General features: G+C 33.3%; 1 protein-coding gene across 5 annotated transcripts in view; it reads right to left on the bottom strand.

The window, feature by feature from the left end:
- LOC128242738 (endonuclease/exonuclease/phosphatase family domain-containing protein 1-like) overlaps positions 1-19,749 on the bottom strand; it is a 32,242-nt gene extending 12,493 nt beyond the window's left edge. Inside the window, exons 1-3 of one of the 5 annotated variants that reach the window (XM_052960008.1) lie at positions 19,620-19,749; positions 6,775-8,072; positions 4,304-4,355 (exon numbers count right to left, since the gene is read on the bottom strand). In XM_052960008.1, the coding sequence (XP_052815968.1) occupies positions 4,304-4,355; positions 6,775-7,721 (999 nt within the window). In that variant the 5' untranslated portion in view covers positions 7,722-8,072; positions 19,620-19,749. Of the gene's footprint in view, positions 1-4,303; positions 4,356-6,774; positions 8,073-15,085; positions 15,345-15,748; positions 15,884-15,969; positions 16,111-17,696; positions 17,835-19,619 lie in introns of those variants that run through there. The other 4 variants (XM_052960010.1, XM_052960011.1, XM_052960009.1 and 1 more) reach the window with 4 other exon arrangements.
- Positions 19,750-19,756: the final 7 nt, after the last annotated feature.

The raw sequence follows: 19,756 nt of genomic DNA, 5'->3' as shown, positions 1-19,756 counted from the left end.
ACAGCTATTTTTGGGGTTTCTGGGGAATGTGGCGTATGCTCCCCCTTTAGTAACCCCCTTCAACGTCTAAAACTGGATCCGCCCCTGAAATATCTTTCATATCTGAATGGGTGTCTAAACTGTCAATACAAATATAGTATGAGTTTCATGGTTTATACTTTCATTGTTCAAAATAAGAGGACATTTCTATGGATATGTGTAAACAAAGTGGGAATGTTGTTAATAAGCTATAGCTATGATATGAATTTTGTGTAGGTGTACGGGTCATACATTAGGTAAAAATTTTTTATCATCATGTCACCAGTGGACAGATCAGTTACTTAAAATCACATACTTTGCCGTCTATATCACACAGTCACCCGGTTACTTGATTCCGCACTATTATCACTACATAAAAGAAAATGGATGTTTGTCGACCAAATGTCAATGCTTTTCTATAGATCAGTAATAGTAATATACTGCGCACATTATCCTGAGTTCTTGAAATTATGTACTCGTACATATGTCGAGTGCTTGGATCTGCAGTCTTGTACGATACAAGACTTTTAAGTTTAGTTTCAACTCATTTATTTAAGAATGATTGTGAAACAAGTTATTTCAACATAATATAATCACTCTTGTTGGCATGATATATTATGGGAGAGTGTCACGTCTTCTGTTGTGAGGGATCAAAACCTGAGTCCAAAGAGGGAAACGGCCACTTGTCTGGCTTCAGGGGACCACAAACCAAATTCACATGTGCCCAGGCCGGGAATAGAACCCGGATCCACTAGGTGAGACGCGAGGGGGCTATTTACCACTGCTTCAGCCAGGCACAATCTTACAAACTTTAAATACAAAGTAAAACAGATCAACCCACAAACATTATTATTATTAAATATTCCCTACATATCATTATATGATTATAATACAAGAACGAAAACCAAATATGAACTTCAAAGATATTATCTGTGATAAAAACAATTTAAGTTTCAATCAATGATAGCTAAATTAAACAGGAAAGGATTTAGTCTGATGTAAGAAAATGTCAATGGAATTTGTTGAAATGATTGATTGTGTTGACTTTAAGATTATGAGGTATAAACAGCATTCCACTATTGGCCAACTATGAACTTATCTCAGCACAAGAATCTGTCACTATTTACACGACCCTGCAGTGACCTGATTTAAAATAAAAACCATAGTCTTCAATATTGATAACATATTATTGTGGTCAATAGAGCAATATATGTATAAAATAATCTTTATTTCACACAATCAAATTCTTTTATCGAACATAAAATCTGTGAACCGGTCCCATCATAATTCTTAGTCTGAATCACAGTCCATGACGGCTTCAATGAGTGTTCTAACCCCTACCCCCAGTAAGTTTTATTTCAGGCTAAAAAAGAAAAAAAATGGTTTGGTTTGATAGGGTTACATCCTTTTCAAAAACAGATATTAGGTAGTTTACTTATTATTATTATTTATTTTTTTATTAGGCATTATATAAGAACGTTATTTGAGAATGGTGTTAAAGTAATCTTCTGTATTAAAAGCTTTAAAGGTTTTACTCTACATATATTAAAACACACACACCCAAACCAAATGTTTTTTTTTTAGGCCTTAACCAAAAAAATGGCAATGGCATTATCTTCGTGGCTGAGAAAAAGTGAAACTGCAAATTTTAACAAAGTGCATCGCATGCATTTTTATTAATTTTCTAAAAATAAAATTTTCACTCTTGGCCTATGTTTTTGTTCAGTATTTTTCCTCTTGCCGCAGGAAAATTATTTTGAGTTCACAGTCTATTTTGAATTATGAAATGAATCATCTTAGGGTATATTTCATGAGCAGTGAATTTAGTTAAACCAATTATTCTAGTAGTGGGAACCAAAGTAATGTTTTATTGTTAATCTACGAAATTAAATTTCCTCAAAATGATCGATGTAAAGAAAACCAGTGTCATTTTATGTCCTATGAAATGTTAATCATTTACAGTTTAACAAAATACATTAACCTATACATGGAAAGTTTTTGTACATAATTATACATTATATAAACCACTTGTAAATTTAGCAGAAAGAAAGATTTATGAAAAATGAGGAAAAGTAAAAAATTTGAATCGTAGAAGTTATTAGCTTACGGTACGCCCCGCCCCTTCTGAGAATACACATACAATATTTTTTTATTTAAATTTGAGATACAGCACGCAATCAACAATGAAAAACATAATTTTATTCATAAACAATCCTAAAATTTAATTTAATTTGTGTAAATATTGAAAGTTGACGTGGCAACCTCAGAGTATTCTCAGCTTTGATTGAAGGTTACAAACCACATAATTACATTCAAGTTTATATGATAATTTATTGTGAAATTTTTCCTTCCCACGACATTTTTCCTAACTTTGACATTTATCTTCAAAAGAACGTTTATTATAAAAATATTTATGGCCTGACACTCTATAATTTAAAGTACCTGCCTGGGTATCTTTCACTTTAAATACTATATTAACAAAGATGCTTCCACACAGAAAGACTTAAACTCACTTACTATGTGGGTCAGAACTCACTTACTATGTGGGTCAGAACTCACTTACTATGTGGGTCGGAACTCACTTACTATGTGGGTCGGAACTCACTCATTATGTTGGTCGGAACCCACTCACCAGCTTCAAGTGGGTCAAAACTCACTACCAAGTGGCTCAGAACCACTCACTAAATGGGTCAGAACCCACTTACCAAGTGGGTCAGAACCCATTTTAACTAAGCAGGTCAGACCCACTCACTAATAGATCAGAACCCACTCACCAAGTGGGTCAGAACCACTCACTGAATTGGTCAGAACCCCACCCACTAAGTGGGTCAGAACCACTCAATAAATGGGTCAGAACCCACTCACCAAGTGGGTCAGAACCACTCACTAAATGGGTCAGAACCCCACCCACTAAGTGGGTCAGAACCACTCAATAAATGGGTCAGAACCCACTCACCAAGTGGGTCAGAACCACTCACTAAATGGGTCAGAACCCCACCCACTAAGTGGGTCAGAACCACTCACTAAATGGGTCAGAACCCCCTCACCAAGTGGGTCAGAAAAGGAATGTTTCTTAAAATAATTGTAACTTTAAGCTTATAGGGCATGAAAAACTAATGAAAATAATAAAGATGAGCAGTTCGATGAACAATCATTACTAAGTACACAATGAAATCCACAGGGACAAGCCAAGTAGTTGAAAATTCAAATATAAATCCTGTTTGGAGAAACAAAATAAGGGCCATGCATTGTTACACTGAACCAAGAGACAAAAAAAACGTGCAAACAGACCACACAACGAAGCATCAAAATAGCTTAAAATTATCAATAAATGATGGGATTACTGCTTTGGAACACTGCATGAGTCAGCAAAACACAAGATGACACTGGAACACGAGTTCCCAACATTTATCAATAACTACAATATTATAAGACATATTGAACAATAGCGCCAACATCAACGCTCGCCTGTTCTTTAATTCAGTCAAAAAAGGGGCATAACTCAACAATCATTAAGCCAGAGTTAAGGGTCTTTTTATGCATGTTTATATTATTTCATTCAGGCAACATGTGTACCAAGTTTCATTTGCGCCATCTAAGACTGTCCAAGACTATTACAAATGAACCCATGAGGGCACAATTAGGGTGCTTCAGAAAAAGGACAGGGTGCAGCTAGCACCCTCCCATAACCCTCTAGCCTAAACTCCTATACATGTACAGTATAGCTCCACTAGTTTCCAGCTAGTTTCCAGCGGGTTTAATTCTGATATGAGAGCTATTAAATGAATAATAGACAAAAACATAAAAATAACTTTCCAATACACAGTGGTCGAAGTTAACACAAGCCCGCAAGCCCTGCACTGCATGGTAAAATGTTTTCCGGGCTTGCTCAAATTCAGAGTTTTATATACATGTAGTAGGGCTTTACAGTTCAACAATTTGATGCCAAGCAATAGTAAAAGAATTTGGGCTTGTTCATCCAAAAGTCTAATTTCAAATTGACTGGATACATATTCAATATATGAATATTTAAAGGCATACATTGCAATAACTGCTGCACAACTGCTACCCATTCTATTGTTAGCATTTTCATACAGAGAACAGCATTGTTATTAATCTGCTTGCTATAGTAATTGTACAGTAAAGCTCCACTAACTGTCAGACTGGGAGTAATAAAACTAGGAGAAACCACTCTCTGAGATGGCTCAAGATGCATATTAATACCATATATGAATATTTTAAGGCATTATAAATTACAATAACTGCTCCTTACTCTCCAACTCACCTTCTGAAGTCCTTCTTGATCAGCAAGCTCTTGCACTGCAATGATGCTAAATCTGAAACAGAGACGGTGGAAGATGGATGCCTGCAAGAGAAGGGCAGAAGGTTCAGCTACCCTAAATAGGCTAAAAGGACAGAGTACAGCAACTCCTTATAAATAGCTAAAGCCCTAAAATAAGAGGCTACAGAGTGAATGCCATTTAAATGGTATGTTCCTTTTTTCTGATCAATAAACGGGCATAAGTCGATAATAATTAAAGTCAGATTACTGGGCTTTGCTATATATATACATGTGGGTGATCATCCCTGGAAACATCTTTACCAAATTTCATTTGAAAATCTAGAATAATGACCAAGGTTAAAGTTTTTGTATGATGCTGTAACAGATGACGACTCTCAGACTTAATATTTATATCACAAAAGAACTACTTATTTTTAAAAAACCCAGATCGATGAGCTAAAAACAATTTCTTATTACCTGTACATTATTTGAATGGCACGAAAATAACCATAAACATCGATACTATTCCAAACGTGAATAAACCAAACAATTTATTGAAAAAAATCAGGTTTAATATGATTGTATATGCCAACTATTTTTGTATGAACTTCTGATACCCTAGCTTTAAGCATTATTAACGGTCAATTTCATGAAAATATATAAATTTGAAGGCAATTATCATGAATTTAATGGAGTGTTAACAGCGCTAGTTCATAGAGGCTTTTAATTAGATCCAATATTGTCATCAGGTGCAAATTATGACAGATTTGTACAAAAAAAGATTCCAAGATTTGTTGCAGGAAACTTGAAACGCAAATTAAGTTTCTCTATTAAAAGTGAAGTAAACAATTCTTAATTACTGGTAGTTTGTTCATCACAATAAAATATTATTGTGTTCAGCATGGCACTTTTGTTAATTTTCACAGAGTACAAGTGTACAACAAGTGTTTTTAAGTTCACGTTTGGTCAATGGTCTAAGTTTACTTAAAAAGTATCAAATGATACGTTATAACTCACTAATGATAAACATACAATTATCAACAACAACTCTAAAAGGATCATGAAAAGGTTAACAGTAATTGTACTATTTTTTTAGTCAAAGGGATATATCAGGCCAAAAAAAATTGGTGTGGTTAGGGTTACATCTTGTCCAAAAAATGGTTGGGTTGGTCAGCTTTATTATTTAACTATAGACTTGCAGTTAAAAAAAGTTGTCAAAACGTTCAATTCTGTCTTCCATTTTTATAGGCAATTGGAAAAAAAAAAAATTATGTAATTTAAAACCTACAAAGTTTATACAGAAGATTATTTCACACAATTCTCCGATGATGACAATAACGTTTTTACATAAAGCCAAATAAAAAAATATATCTTTTTTTAAAAAGTCTTAACCTATAATCCTACCAGTGTCTTGAAAAGGATGTAACACTATAAACCAAACCATTTTATTTTTTTGGTCTAAACATATAATGTTATATATATAATTTCTCCCAAAGTTCTAAAATGAGAAGAACAAATTTCAAGAAACCATTAAATACTAACTTTTTGATCACCTGGAAAAAAACATAATGAAATTCTTCAACAGGCTTTAAATGCAGTCAAATACGCATCAATAAACAATTTACATCATAATACCGTCGCTTACAAAAAAAATGCCATAAAGTAAATTGATCCTCTGGCAATCTTTTAAAGGTGCATTTACTTATATTGATCTTCAAACGTTGCAATCTTTTCACCAAAATAAATGTTTAAATTATTCAACCCCTTAGTGATCAAAATAAAATACCTGCACACTCAAATCAAGCTGGCGCTTGTAAAAAAAGAAGAGGCTCAGGCTTGTGGGTAATAATATTATATTTATGTAAAACCATCCAGCCTTCATCAAAAATCCAAATTTCAATGTCTGAATCTGCATTACTTGTAACATGGCAATATTTTAGTACCGTACATCATCATTAATGATATTTTATAAGCAATTATAAACGTAGTCCAGCGGTAACAGCTGATAATTGTCAATCCTGAAAAACAGGCGAGCTAGCCTGTTTAAGTATGAGGGATTCGCGCTCAAAGCCTGATAAAGTGGATTAGACCCAATTGAAATTGTCTCCAAAGTATTTTATATTCATTTTAAGATACTTCATACAGTGTCTTTACACCTGTACGATAGTCTGAAATTCAAAGCTCTCAATCCTGAATTCAGAATGAATCCTGGGCTCTAGTTTCAACAAAGATCGTATTAAGGCCTCAAAAGGTCATCAGTTCTAGGCCTGACTCCGTTTAAAAAATGGCTTATTTTTACCTCTGTTACAAAATAAAAATATCGTAAGGACATTTATCGAATAGATTCTGACCAGGTGTACCTGAGCACCCTAAGCAGCGTATTAAACGTTATGACTATGATAAAACAGAGCCCAGAGCTTTATAACCCCTGACTCAATATATAATAATACCATCATCATTTTCATCGATCTTACCCGTTTTCCAAGATGGTCATGCATACGACATCTTTTACTCCAGGGTTTAATGCCTTATCTGACGAGAAACATTGAAGGTTCCAAGACGCAACTCTCACTGCACCTCGATTATTGCACTTAAATGTTGGAAAATCAACAGCAGGACGTTCTGCCTTCTCAGAAAATGGACCTAATGTCTCCAATAAGTTTTCCAGCGAACCCTTTGAGCACTCGTTTGGTGGGTTAATGGAATTATTCTCCGAATTCAAGGAAATGTCAGACGTTCTGCTTGGTATTGCACTATTATTTAAATTTGACGATTTTTTAGACGAGGAGTATGAAACACTATCGCTAGTCACATTTTCATCCAGCGTCAACTGTGGTTTGATTGCACTTAAAACATGGTGGCCTATGCCTTTAACCTTAATCAAGTCATCTATATTTGTAAAATGCCCCTTTTTGTCTCGGTAAGTCACAATATTTTCTGCTAAAGTCTGTCCGATACCCTTCACCTTCATTAACTGAAACACATTAGCGGTATTCAAATTCACTACCCTCGGGCCACTACTTTCACGCTTGTTCGACATTCTACCATTTTCGGGCGAACCATTCCCGTTTACTTTTTTATTCACAATAATTTCATGCCTGATTGCTTCAAGCTTCACAGCACCCACCCCTGAAACCAACGCTAAATCCTCAACAAGTTTGAACCCCCGGATCTGTCGTCGATAATCAACGATTTGTTTCGCAGTGACTCGATTAATTCCCGGCAAAGTCATTAACTCTTCCTCAGTAGCAGTGTTGATATCAAGCTGGTTTTTCACCAAGGCCTTATTTTCCTCGTCTAACAGCGTCATGTTGAAAGCTGCACTCAACTGGCGCTTGTGTTTCCGAAAACCATTCTTCGCAACTTTTTCTTCCTCTATTCCACTTTTTCGAGGAATACAGCAGCTATTTACAGCCCCCATTGTTTATTCACAGTTTTTAGTCCAACTATCTCAAAATACAACTATTCCACATTTTCAGACATTAAGCATTTTAGCTTTAAAATTTAAATGTAACATCATTTGTGGTATCCCACAATATGTGGCTTTATACATTTTAAAAACTGAAAACCACAGCGGTTAACACTACAGATACACTCCGATAACAAAGTTAATATAAGTGTACTTTGAACATCACTTGTTGATATCAAACCACATCCATTACAGTATGTATTTCCTGCATAATAATTGATCACATCTGATGAAACGCTGGTATCTAATTGTCCAATGTCAGCGTATGTTTACCATTCAGTCACTTTGTCAACTGTTTTCCACCTGAAAGTACAAAAAATATGTGTGATCAAGACATTAAAATGACATCATTTTAAATAAAATAAGCAGATTTAAAAATAGAAACACATAATGATTATTGGAAAATACCAAAAATATTAGCACATAATTATAAGTTTGGTTTATCAGAAAGTTTTTATGCTAACATTGTTGTAAACTTTTAAAGGTGATTTTTTATAATATGTCCATATATTAAAATAAAACATTGAAACAGTTCTCTCAAAATTTAAAATATGACGTGCAAATCCGAAAGTGTCCATGAAACTTCAAGAGTAGCTGAGATTGAAAAGTTTACAACGATGAAGTTAACAATAATCACTATAAAAACATCTGAAAAGTCACTATGAAATATTAAAACGTTATAATATCTTATACATTGCTTTGCACTTAACCTTATATTTTTGAACTTCATGCAACAATGACCAAGTAAACAGTGAAAGTAACAAAGTTAAATAACATCGATATTGCAGTTAAATCAAAGTATATATATATATATATCAGTCAATCACTCTTTATCAGCTAAGGTTTTGCGCTGAAACATACATATGAATGTAAATAACGTTTTATCATTCATGTGACAGGTACAGGAGAATGTGTTTATCTGAAACATTTATCAATATCCATTATTATAAATAACGATCAGATAAAAAAATAATACGGGTCACGGGGAAATAATCAACCTCAAAATGAAATCTTTATTTTTTGTTTGCATTTGTCCTCATTTTATTTCAGTAGGTCAAAATGGTATTAGGTGAATTTGATTTAAAGCTGCACAGTCCCACAGAATTATACCATTTTTACAACTTTTGTATTTTTTTGTTATGGAAAGAGAAATTTTGCTAAATATCTGCAAACCAATGATATAAGATTGCTGACAAATAATCAGATCATAGATTTTCATATTTACGTTTGAAAATTAATGTTATATATGGCTTAAACCATTACTTACGGTTTATAATTATAAGGAAAGTGCATACGGTAAAACATTTTGGACATTTTTGAAGTTGAATATAAAAATCTGCAATATAATTTTTTGTCAGCAGTCTTAATAATACTTGGTTTCCATGGATTTTTGCAAAAATTAGCTTGTTCCAAGACAAAAAATAAAAAAGTTGTCAAAACGTTCAATCTGTGAGAGTGCAGCTTTAATATTAATGAAGTATGTGATTTTGAATTTAATCTGCTTAAAACTGCTGACAAAATATTTAGGTCATCTGTTTTATGAATGACTTAATTTATTACTCATGAGTGTACATGTACTCAATGTGCCTATTCATAATATCGTCTCGTGACGTCACAAAATATTAAAATCGAAAAGAAAGCAATCTATTCAATGCATTCAGCCCTTTATAGTCATTTATATATAAGAGATATTTCCACAATAATAATTTAATGTAATAAATATATTACATTAAATTATTATTGTGGAAATATATTGATCAAATGGCTTTATAGAATAATGAAGTTCTATGCATGGTGATTCTGTCAAAATACAACAAATAAACATAACATTAGACCATTATTCCAAACACGTTTTTTACAAATTCTCAAGAATTTTACACTCATGCAAGCAACATCTCCAAGTGGATTCAGAAAAATAAAACATCGGCACAAAAATAATCCTTAAAATATAGGAGTCTCCCATATTGTTTCAGTTTGTCTTTTCAAGATTTAATGATTGAATGTGCCTATTTATTTGTATTATTTATATACATGTATTAAATAACATAAAATAAAAAATATATATCCATACATCACATGAAAAACTGTGCTATGCTGTCCTCAACAATATCCAGTTAACAAACATGTACACAACACACATGTATAATCATTTTACCATTTCCTTATTTCCTTATTCTCCCTAATGGACATCAGATAGGAACTAAATATTGCATTCAGTTTTTTTCTCTCTTTCTGTGACAGCCTCCTTAAGCCATAAAGATGCAGATATCTTGATAACCCTGGGAGAGAAAATTGAGGGATTTTACCCAATAAGGCAAATTACAATACTGCCTTGGTTTCCTTTTGGTCTGAAAATAACACAGCACATTTGCCTTTTTACTAGGGATGGCAACGAGTAGTAAAATTAATACTCGAGTACTCGGACGGTCGTTCGATCGAGTACTCGGGTACTCGATTATTCGGAAAAATTGAATATGTGTTCGCAAAGACAAGATTGTGTATACATGTATCGTTAATGACGTATATTGTGCGTTGGTCGTATTATTGGTCATTTTCACCTTTAAAGTAAACTTTCATTACGTATTTTTACTATTTTAACAAAAAATGATATAAAAAGGAAACAAATGTTTTTTCAGGCTTTTAATTTGTCTTATTCGTTTCATTTTATACAAGAATGCACTGCAGAAATGAACAACAATCAGAATTACAATGAACGAAAATTAATAGCATACATAAAAATATTCAATACGAAGTTCAGTTGTTGAGTTGTTTACTCTACAATTTTTTTTTTTAAATTATAGTTTTTCGTGCTGTGTAATTGTTGTTTACCTCATTAATATTCATAATTCTTGACTTAATATCAACCAATCAATTGTGATAATCATTGCAAAAATAGTTAAAATGCGCCCATTAAAAAATCAATTCTCGTAACGGTCGAATTGTGTAGGTGAAAGTACCGCTATCAAAACTTCGCTAATTGACATCAGTTTTAGTTTGAAATAGGGGTCCTTTGTTGACAGTTTGCAACTATCATAACAACTGTCAACTAATTGATGTACACAGCGGGGATTAGAGGGACCGTAAATTGTCCTCTTGGCAACTAACCAGATCTGATATTTTGTCTGTAAATCGTGTATTTGGTGATTTTTATAGATTGTTATTTTTTTTCCGAGTACTCGAGTAGTGATTTGGTACTCGAGTACTCGGACGTTCGATCGAGTACTCGAGTACTCGGGTACTCGTTGCCATCCTTACTTTTTACGCACTTGTGCATTGAAGTTCAAAAAAGCTAATGAATGAAATGAAATTGACAGACCGACCGACCTACCAGGTGAGCGGGTGAATAAGCGGATGAGTGAATAAACAGATGAACAAACGTATGATAGGATGAATGAATGAATGAATGAATGAATGGATGGATGGATGGATGGATGGATGGATGGATGGATGGATGGATGGATGAATGAATGAATGAATGAATGAAAGAATGAATGGATGGATGAATGATTGGATGAACAAACGAACGAACGAACTGATGAATGAATGAAAAAATGAATGAACAAACGAATGAACGAACGAACGAACGAATGAATGAATGGATGACTAATGAATGAATGATTGGGAACGAACAAATAAACGGATGAATAAATGAACGAACGAACGAATGAATGAATGAATGAATGAATGAATGAATGAATGAATGAATGAATGAATGAATGAATGAATGAATGAATATAAAAGAACGGACGGACTGATGAATGAATGAATGAACGAATAAACGAACAAATGAATGAATGATTAATATATAATCAACCAAACAACTTATCAACCAAACAACCAACTATACACAAACAATCAATCAATCAATCAACTAACCAATAAATCAATGAACCAAACAACCAAACAATCATTTAATTGCCATAGAAATATTCTTACATCTCCATCCCCATTTTGTATCTGACTCCACAGAAAAAAGTTTAAGGCTATATTTCCAAGACATCAATACTCAGGGTAAATACATTGAGGAGCATGCGACTATAATCTGATGCCACTTGTGAGAAAACCATTCATTCTTTAAATCTTTAAAAAAATACATGAGCACTGGAAACAGAATGCTATATCATTGCATGTAAAACTGTGCTTTGTTCAATACCGAAAGTCAGCCGAATATATCAATGGCACAGACAATGAAGCATGCAGTGTCAAATATGTTGTTCTGGGTACAGTGTTTTTTCCAGCTCTTTTAGGAAAAAAACTCTACTTAAAATTGGAAATATTACGGTGTTTTGTGTCAATTTTAGAATTTTCATGCCAATCAAGTTACTTATATTAAACACTACAATTTGGTCAAATCTACATCAAACAAACAAATTTATAAGCTTGAAACATTTAAACAAGAGCACTGTTAAACCAACATTTCATCACTCGTCTGATTTTTATCATTTATTGTGTTGTTGTTTTTTAAAAGGGGCATAACTCAACAATTACTCAAGTCAGAGTTATTTGGTTCTTCCTGTAAATCTGCTTATTATAGCTGGCAACTTGTTTACCAAGTTTAATTCTGATATTTTGAATGTTTATTATTTTTAAAGTTAATTATGGCCAAGGTTTTTGCATTAAGATGACACTGATGACACCAAAGGCAAGGCTATGACCTTCTGGCACCAAGGCTGATCGAGTGAAGGCTATTACCTTGACACCAATTACGGCTATGACCTTCTGGCACCAAGGCTGATCGAGTGAAGGCTATTACCTTGACACCAATTAAGGCTATGACCTTCTGGCACCAAGGCAGATCGAGTGAAGGCTATTACCTTGACACCTATTAAGGCTATGACCTTCTCGCACCAAGGCTGATCGAGTGAAGGCTATTACCTTGACACCAATTAAGGCTATGACCTTCTGGCACCAAGGCTGATCGAGTGAAGGCTATTACCTTGACACCTATTTAGGCTATGACCTTCTGGCACCAAGGCTGATCGAGTGAAGGCTATTACCTTGACACCAAGGCTATGACCTTCTGGCACCAAGGCTGATCGAGTGAAGGCTATTACCTTGACACCAATTAAGGCTATGACCTTCTGGCACCAAGGCTGATCGAGTGAAGGCTATTACCTTGACACCAAGGCTTAGTGACCTTTTGGCACCAAGGCTAATCGAGTGAAGGCTATTACCTTGACACCAAGGCTATGACCTTTTGGCACCAAGGCTGATCAAGTGATTCGGCTATTACCTTGACACCAAGGCTAATTGACAAAGCCTTGACCTTTTCCTTCAACAAACAGACAAGCTATAAAACAAAAAGTCTGTGTGCATGCTCTGCTGTTACTGAATTGTAGAATTGAAAACAGACTTAGTTAACAAATGGTTCTGTCTTAATACAGTACTCCCTCATGTCAGAGGATGCAATTTGACTGCCCCTAGCTTGAATACAAAATTCTCTTTCAAATTTCATCCCATATATCCTGCATGGACAATAATATAAAAGAATTAATTACGTGTCTGCAGTCATTAAACTGTAGAAGCTAAATTTGCAGTTTCATCATACCACATAAATATAGTCTGAAAAACCTACCGTAACTAACAATTTGAAACTGGATTCATCTAGATCAGTTATTCTGTAATACTGGTAATATCATTTCATGTAAATACTAGGTTCCCATTTATATCTGATACTTCTATAATGGTTTTGCCATTCTTTGGGGATTCAACTCGCTTAGTTCAGAAATCTGAGGCTGTTCGTCTAGATACAAATTCATGACTTCAAGCCAACAAAATAACGATGATACCAGATAGTAATAATTAACATCATTTCCCATAATTATAAATAACAACATCATAACATCATTTACCGTATTTATAATAAATAACATTATAACATCATTTACCAGGATTATAAATAAAAAAATTATTTACATTGTTTACTATTTAATAATTATAAATAACAATAAACATCATTTACCATGATTTAATGTTTAAAATTATATTATTTACGTATATTTTTGTAAAAAAAAAAACCCTGAAACAAAGATGAATTTCTGTTCATTCATAAAAAAATGTTTTTATGAGTCTAAGTCTAGACTTGTACTTGAGGCTGTTCATAATCACTGCCCCAGATCACATTTATATTAACAAACATATGGATTCACTAAACATACAGCTCACCTGTACCCTTGATGACATGTCGATCAGACACCTAAAACACAAACCAACCAGCAACACAAATCAACTCCATAAATAATCCAGATGTACTGAAGAAATCAATGTAACAGTTCCTGGTAACCTTAAGACCTCTAAATGATACACATCTCACCTTAGCACTTCAGATGAACAGAAGATAACCCCATATCTGATAAGCCCTGCCTGATAACTGATCAGTTAGACAGTTATCCAATACATAACTCTGGGCTTAATCTTTTTCCAATACATCTGGAGAAACTAGTTAGTCATTCATTGAACTACTGTACATTCATTATGATAAGTCAGAGCAGAAGAGGTGCTAAATATCAATTAATCCTGAATACCAACACCATCCCACCAGAGAACTGGACTGCAACCATACAGGTACATGTAGGTCTGAGATGGTGAAAAAATAAAATTGGATATACATGTAATTATAATTCATTGCTACATTACTATATATAATTTTATAACATTTGCGTCATAAACCTGCAGGAAATTTAATACATACTTAGATCAGAATACGTTTAATTGTTTATATTCCACTTCATGCAATACTATCTTATTTCCACTTACTATTCTGACGTCAAGCCATAACAAGTATCTTTGCGCAATATTACAATATCATAAAACAAAACAGTGCATCATGAAAATGCATTTTATTATGTAAAAAAATGTATTTAATACCGGATTTTCCTCTGGCATAATTCGAGATTTTCTGAAATTGTAAAACTGCAGTAATTCATAGTTATTTTATGCTAGATAGTTGGTAGGAGTGACCCCTTTGATAAATCTGAAGAAAAAAATAAATATTTTAGGTTAAATGTCACTAAATTTTGTACAGGTCAAATGACACCAAAGCAGGAGTTCATTCCCATCAAATCACTGTGATAAAGTCCTGTTATAAGGGACCGAGACTGACATTTCAATAACTTGGGTCCTAAAGCTACTTAAAGGCATTGTATCTTTCAAGATAATAAGATATCTTAATCTGTAAACCTTACCCTGCTTAATTTAAGAGTGCTCACTTTGGACACCCATCAAGTTTAAATACGCCAAAAATGGGTAACACACAGAAATTTCTATCTTAAGCCAAAGAGGATTCAAAAATATTAAAGAGACACAATATTAATTACCTTCTTTGGGGGAAAACCTAGTCCATATCAACACTAAACAGCTGATTTTAAAGTCTTTAAAAAAAATGTTATTCAGACGTCTCGTGTTATACTTATAACTGTCCAAAAAGTTCCCTTAATGCGCATTATTGTGGCTACGGGAAAACCCACTTTCACACAATAAGATTGTATTACTTCAAATGAATTGTAAATAATAAGCAGAGGCATTATGATTTATATTACAATTTATATGGCTGATCTCCAAATAACTCCAAATGTTAAAGTTACAATAATGATGAATCTCAGTGCGAAAATGATCTTTTCTTTTCTAACAGAATTTCAAAGTTTAAATTCCTCAAAATGGAGGACTTATAATGAGTTGTTAAACCATGCATGCAGGGCTATCGATTTGGTTAAGTTTGAAAACTTCTACATATTTTTTAAACATTCACTACAAATCAACACCAAAATAATGGGAATTAAATATAAAAAAACAACATATTGTATTCATAATATTATACACCAATTTACCCACCTACAATAAAATATGCAGTAGAAATGGAGCTGAGTAATAAAATTAATTGAACATTCCATCAATTATGTAACCTTGCCAAAGAACGTAATATGCTGTTGATTATTTTACAATAAAATAAAGCAGAAATATACATAAATATCTCTTTTTACCTTGTCTATGAATTATTCACATAAATATCCTATAGATTTAATCATTCTCTCTTCTACACTAAGTCACACTTAAATACTAACTAACACCAAAATAACTTCCTTAAGATTACACTTCCGTTAAAACGTGATTAAAATTATCCTTATTACTAATTGAAACAATAACTTCAATACTAAGCATTCAAACAATGTGAAGTTATTTATAGATAAAACGTCTTTCATACTTATAACTTCTATCGGTTACTCATCCAAATGCAGTGAGTACTTTTAAGTACCCGATTCCTCTTTCAACCCTCAAAATGCACCCACTACAATCTGCTTAAGTACTCTGAGGTCTGCTTTAAACAATGTTTTTGGATGTTTAAGTCTACCCCTCCTATCAACCATTTATAACCGAAAAACATCCATCAATAATCGAACAAACACTATTCAGCATTCCTCTCCCACCTACCCGAATTTTCATTCATCAAAGATTTACATATAACATTTCATATCCCTGCATGGTTCAGCACTTGCTTATCAATCATTCCTCTTATATTAAATCAATGTGGCTCAATAATTAGGCCTTGAACCTCCTCCAAACAGTTTATTAACAATTGGCTGTGTTTACAAACTGTTCACTAAAGGCATAAATTAACTGCTACATTTTAATCCCTGCCTGCCCCCTCTCTTTTCCACTGCCCGTTTAATATTCATTGACTGAAATAAAAATAATGAACTACCCGGTAGAGTCTGCATTAGTTTTTGCATATCGGTCCGATACTGTCAGGGAACGGTGTTTATTCATAACTACGGTGTTGACGTAAAACATTCACAAGTAAAAAAATGAAGAATAATGTTACAATCATGTTCTTGATTTGTCTAGAAACAGTCATGTATATATGCTCCCTTATGAAATAAAGAAGAGCATGAACACTTATTTAATGGTGAATCAATATTCTAAGAAAAAAATTATATCACCCCTGCCCCAATTTAAAAAAAAAAAATATGGATGAAAATCTAGCAATTAATTTATACTGGCCTGAGGCTTAAGTTGAGCTTATTTCTACAATTGAATACTACTCCAGAATAAAGAAAAAACTTGTTTCATCTATAAGTGTTTTGGCTCATTATAAATCGCACAACACTTTAATGCTTAACATCACAAGTTTATCATATAGAATATATCTTAACAATACGTTGAATAAGAATAACATGACCACGGGTGCATCATGTGCTGTTAGCTCTAAGCTCCAGTATACACCGTTACTAAATGCAAGAGAGACCTTGAACCCTTCGGTGCTTTAGCAACAGAGTCTTTTTACTCTCAGATACTTTACAAGACACTCAGCCTGCCCCTTGTACTGTCTGATACTTACAAGAGACCCGGTCATACTCTTATTATTTTCAATGTACTCTCTAATACTTTACAAGATAACCTGTGTACTCTCTGATTCTTTACACGAGAGCCAATGTACTCTCTGATACTTTACAAGAGAGCCCCTTGTACTCCTTGATTCTTAATTTAAGAGCCCCTTGTATTCTCTGAGCATTATCAAGAGAGCCCCTCAAACTGTCTGATTCTCCAGTGGTCGAAATTAGCACAAGCCCGCAAGCCCTGCATTGGTAAAATGTCTTCTGGGCTTGCTCAAATTCTGAATTTTATATACCGGGTAGCAGGGCTTGTTCAAAAATTTGATGCCAAGCAACAGTATAATAATTCGGGCTTGTTGATCCAAAAGTCTAATTTTGATGACTGATTCTCTACAAGATAGCCCTTCATACTCTCTGATTCTTTACTTTTTTACAGTTGAAATTTTCCCAGTGGTTTGATTTAGAAGAAGTTGTTTGAAGGAAAATGTTGATGACAGACACTCACCCTATCACAACAGCTCTCAAAATGCTCAGATGAGCTAAAAATTTGAAAAATTCAAATTTAAAAACAAAACAGTAAAAATGCCATGATACTTACAATTTATTTATTAAGTCTAGCCTGGCCACGTTTCAATTCATTAATTAATGCAAGTTAACGTAAACAACCACCAACATACATGTAAAAATTAAAACTGCACAAACAAATTTAATCATCCTTGAAAAATAAATGACAAAGCCTAAGCCACTACAAAATAATGATTGTTCTTTCAATAGTTTAACCAACACATATAGTGTGTTCAGCTTGTAATTATACCTTGAACTTGTATTACGCCTCGTTAGTTGTATTATTACAAACCATTGATCAATAACATTATAACATTTACACGCAACTAGCATCAATGCTGTTAACATTTAATTGCATACCGCATGATAATTAAGTACATTTAACATAGCGGGTATACATGTAATTTTTGTACAAAAAAAAATCAATAGAATTTGTATTACTTTTATAAAGTAAGGTTTTAGCTTAAGAGTTATGGAAGGCTGCTCACCCAGGGCTTTTTCTTATGTACCCACGGGTCCATCTATCGGACCCATTCCCAAAGCAAAATATAAAATATATTTCCCAATCTTCAGAAAAAAATCCCAATCCAAAAAAAAAAAAAATACTTTTTTTTTTAGAAATTCTTTTGACCTGTACTGGTTCATTTTCAACATCCTAATAAATTATGTGATGTGAATTTTTTTTGGTAATTGAACTCGGAAATCATTGATTTTCATCACATTCAGAGATATGAAATAATTATCTGTCATGATTTATTGCAATAGATATTTACACCCCAAGGATTGATATTTCAGCCATTGTGGGTCTTTTAAAAGAAAAATAAACTAATATTTAAAATTAATAACTAATAAATAAAAAGCCCTGAAATGCATCATTTCAAACTAGAAATTGTTAATGTTTTCTCGTGTGAATACCCCCAAACCCACCTGCCAATACATTTATTTCAAACTATTTAGATTTTGATTCTGAGGGAGGGTTTACATTCATCAGAAACAAAGTTGACATTAGAATTTCCATTATTCCATTATGTTTCTTATGATTTATTTTCCATCATTAAATTTGATCATTGAACAAGAATATACTTTGAAATACTTAAAAATCGTTTGTGGTCATTTTTTTCATAGATTCATTAAATTGTCAAAACATAACATTTCAGAAAAAAAGTATGTTTCAGCATTTGTAATTGGGGCCAAATTTTTGCCCATTATTGGTTGGAACAAAACACTGTAATATTGTGTAGATCGTCGAAGATGTACAATGTACCATTATCTTTCTATGATTTACATGCAATATTACCAGCAAATTATAATAAGCATAATTTACGATACTCAAATGTATTTACGTATGCTGTTATACTCGTTTGTACACAAGTTATATATGCTTGTTACAATATGTAGTTGGTCAATAGCTATTCATAGCTAATGTTTCTCTGTTAGGTCATACCAATAGTCTAAAATAACAGACGTGTTGTACGGGATTCTTCTAATTCCTAACGAAGGATTTGCCATATCATAGAAAAAATCCGTCAACGTACAATTATTTGGACTAGTCATACCGACTGAAAATAAAATTTGATTTGACCCATATATTTGTGCATTACCCAATAATTAATAAAAATATAGATTCATTTTATGCAAGAGGGGAAACAATTTATGAACAGTGACTGAGTGAGTGAGTAGTCATTCTAAAATGCCGTCCAGGCTTCTTTTTTTTAAATGATGGTTAGCCTGGTCCAGGCTAACCATCAATTAAAAAAAAAGCCTGGACGGCATTTTAGAATGACTAAGTGAGTGAGTGACTCAATGAAACTAAACAATCAAAACAATGCACAGTGAAATCGACAAACAACATTTTCACCTGTCTATTAATTAAATGCACTATGCTAATAAGCACACTGCATTAATCGCAATACAATAGATGTTTATCTTATAAATAATGCGCTTATCAAATGCTTACATGTACAATCCAATCCAAATAACACAAATATTGTGTTTATTTTCGAGTAACTCTTCCCAGTGGAGATAAAATTGTACGATCACATCTGCAGGTTCCCTGTAACTCATTAGTGTGTGAAACGCAACCCAGACGAGCTA

Source organism: Mya arenaria, chromosome 8 (assembly GCF_026914265.1).
Source record: "Mya arenaria isolate MELC-2E11 chromosome 8, ASM2691426v1".
Lineage (NCBI taxonomy): Eukaryota > Metazoa > Mollusca > Bivalvia > Myida > Myidae > Mya > Mya arenaria.
The sequence above is the reverse complement of the archived record's forward strand: the minus strand, read 5'-3'. Positions and strand labels throughout refer to the sequence as shown.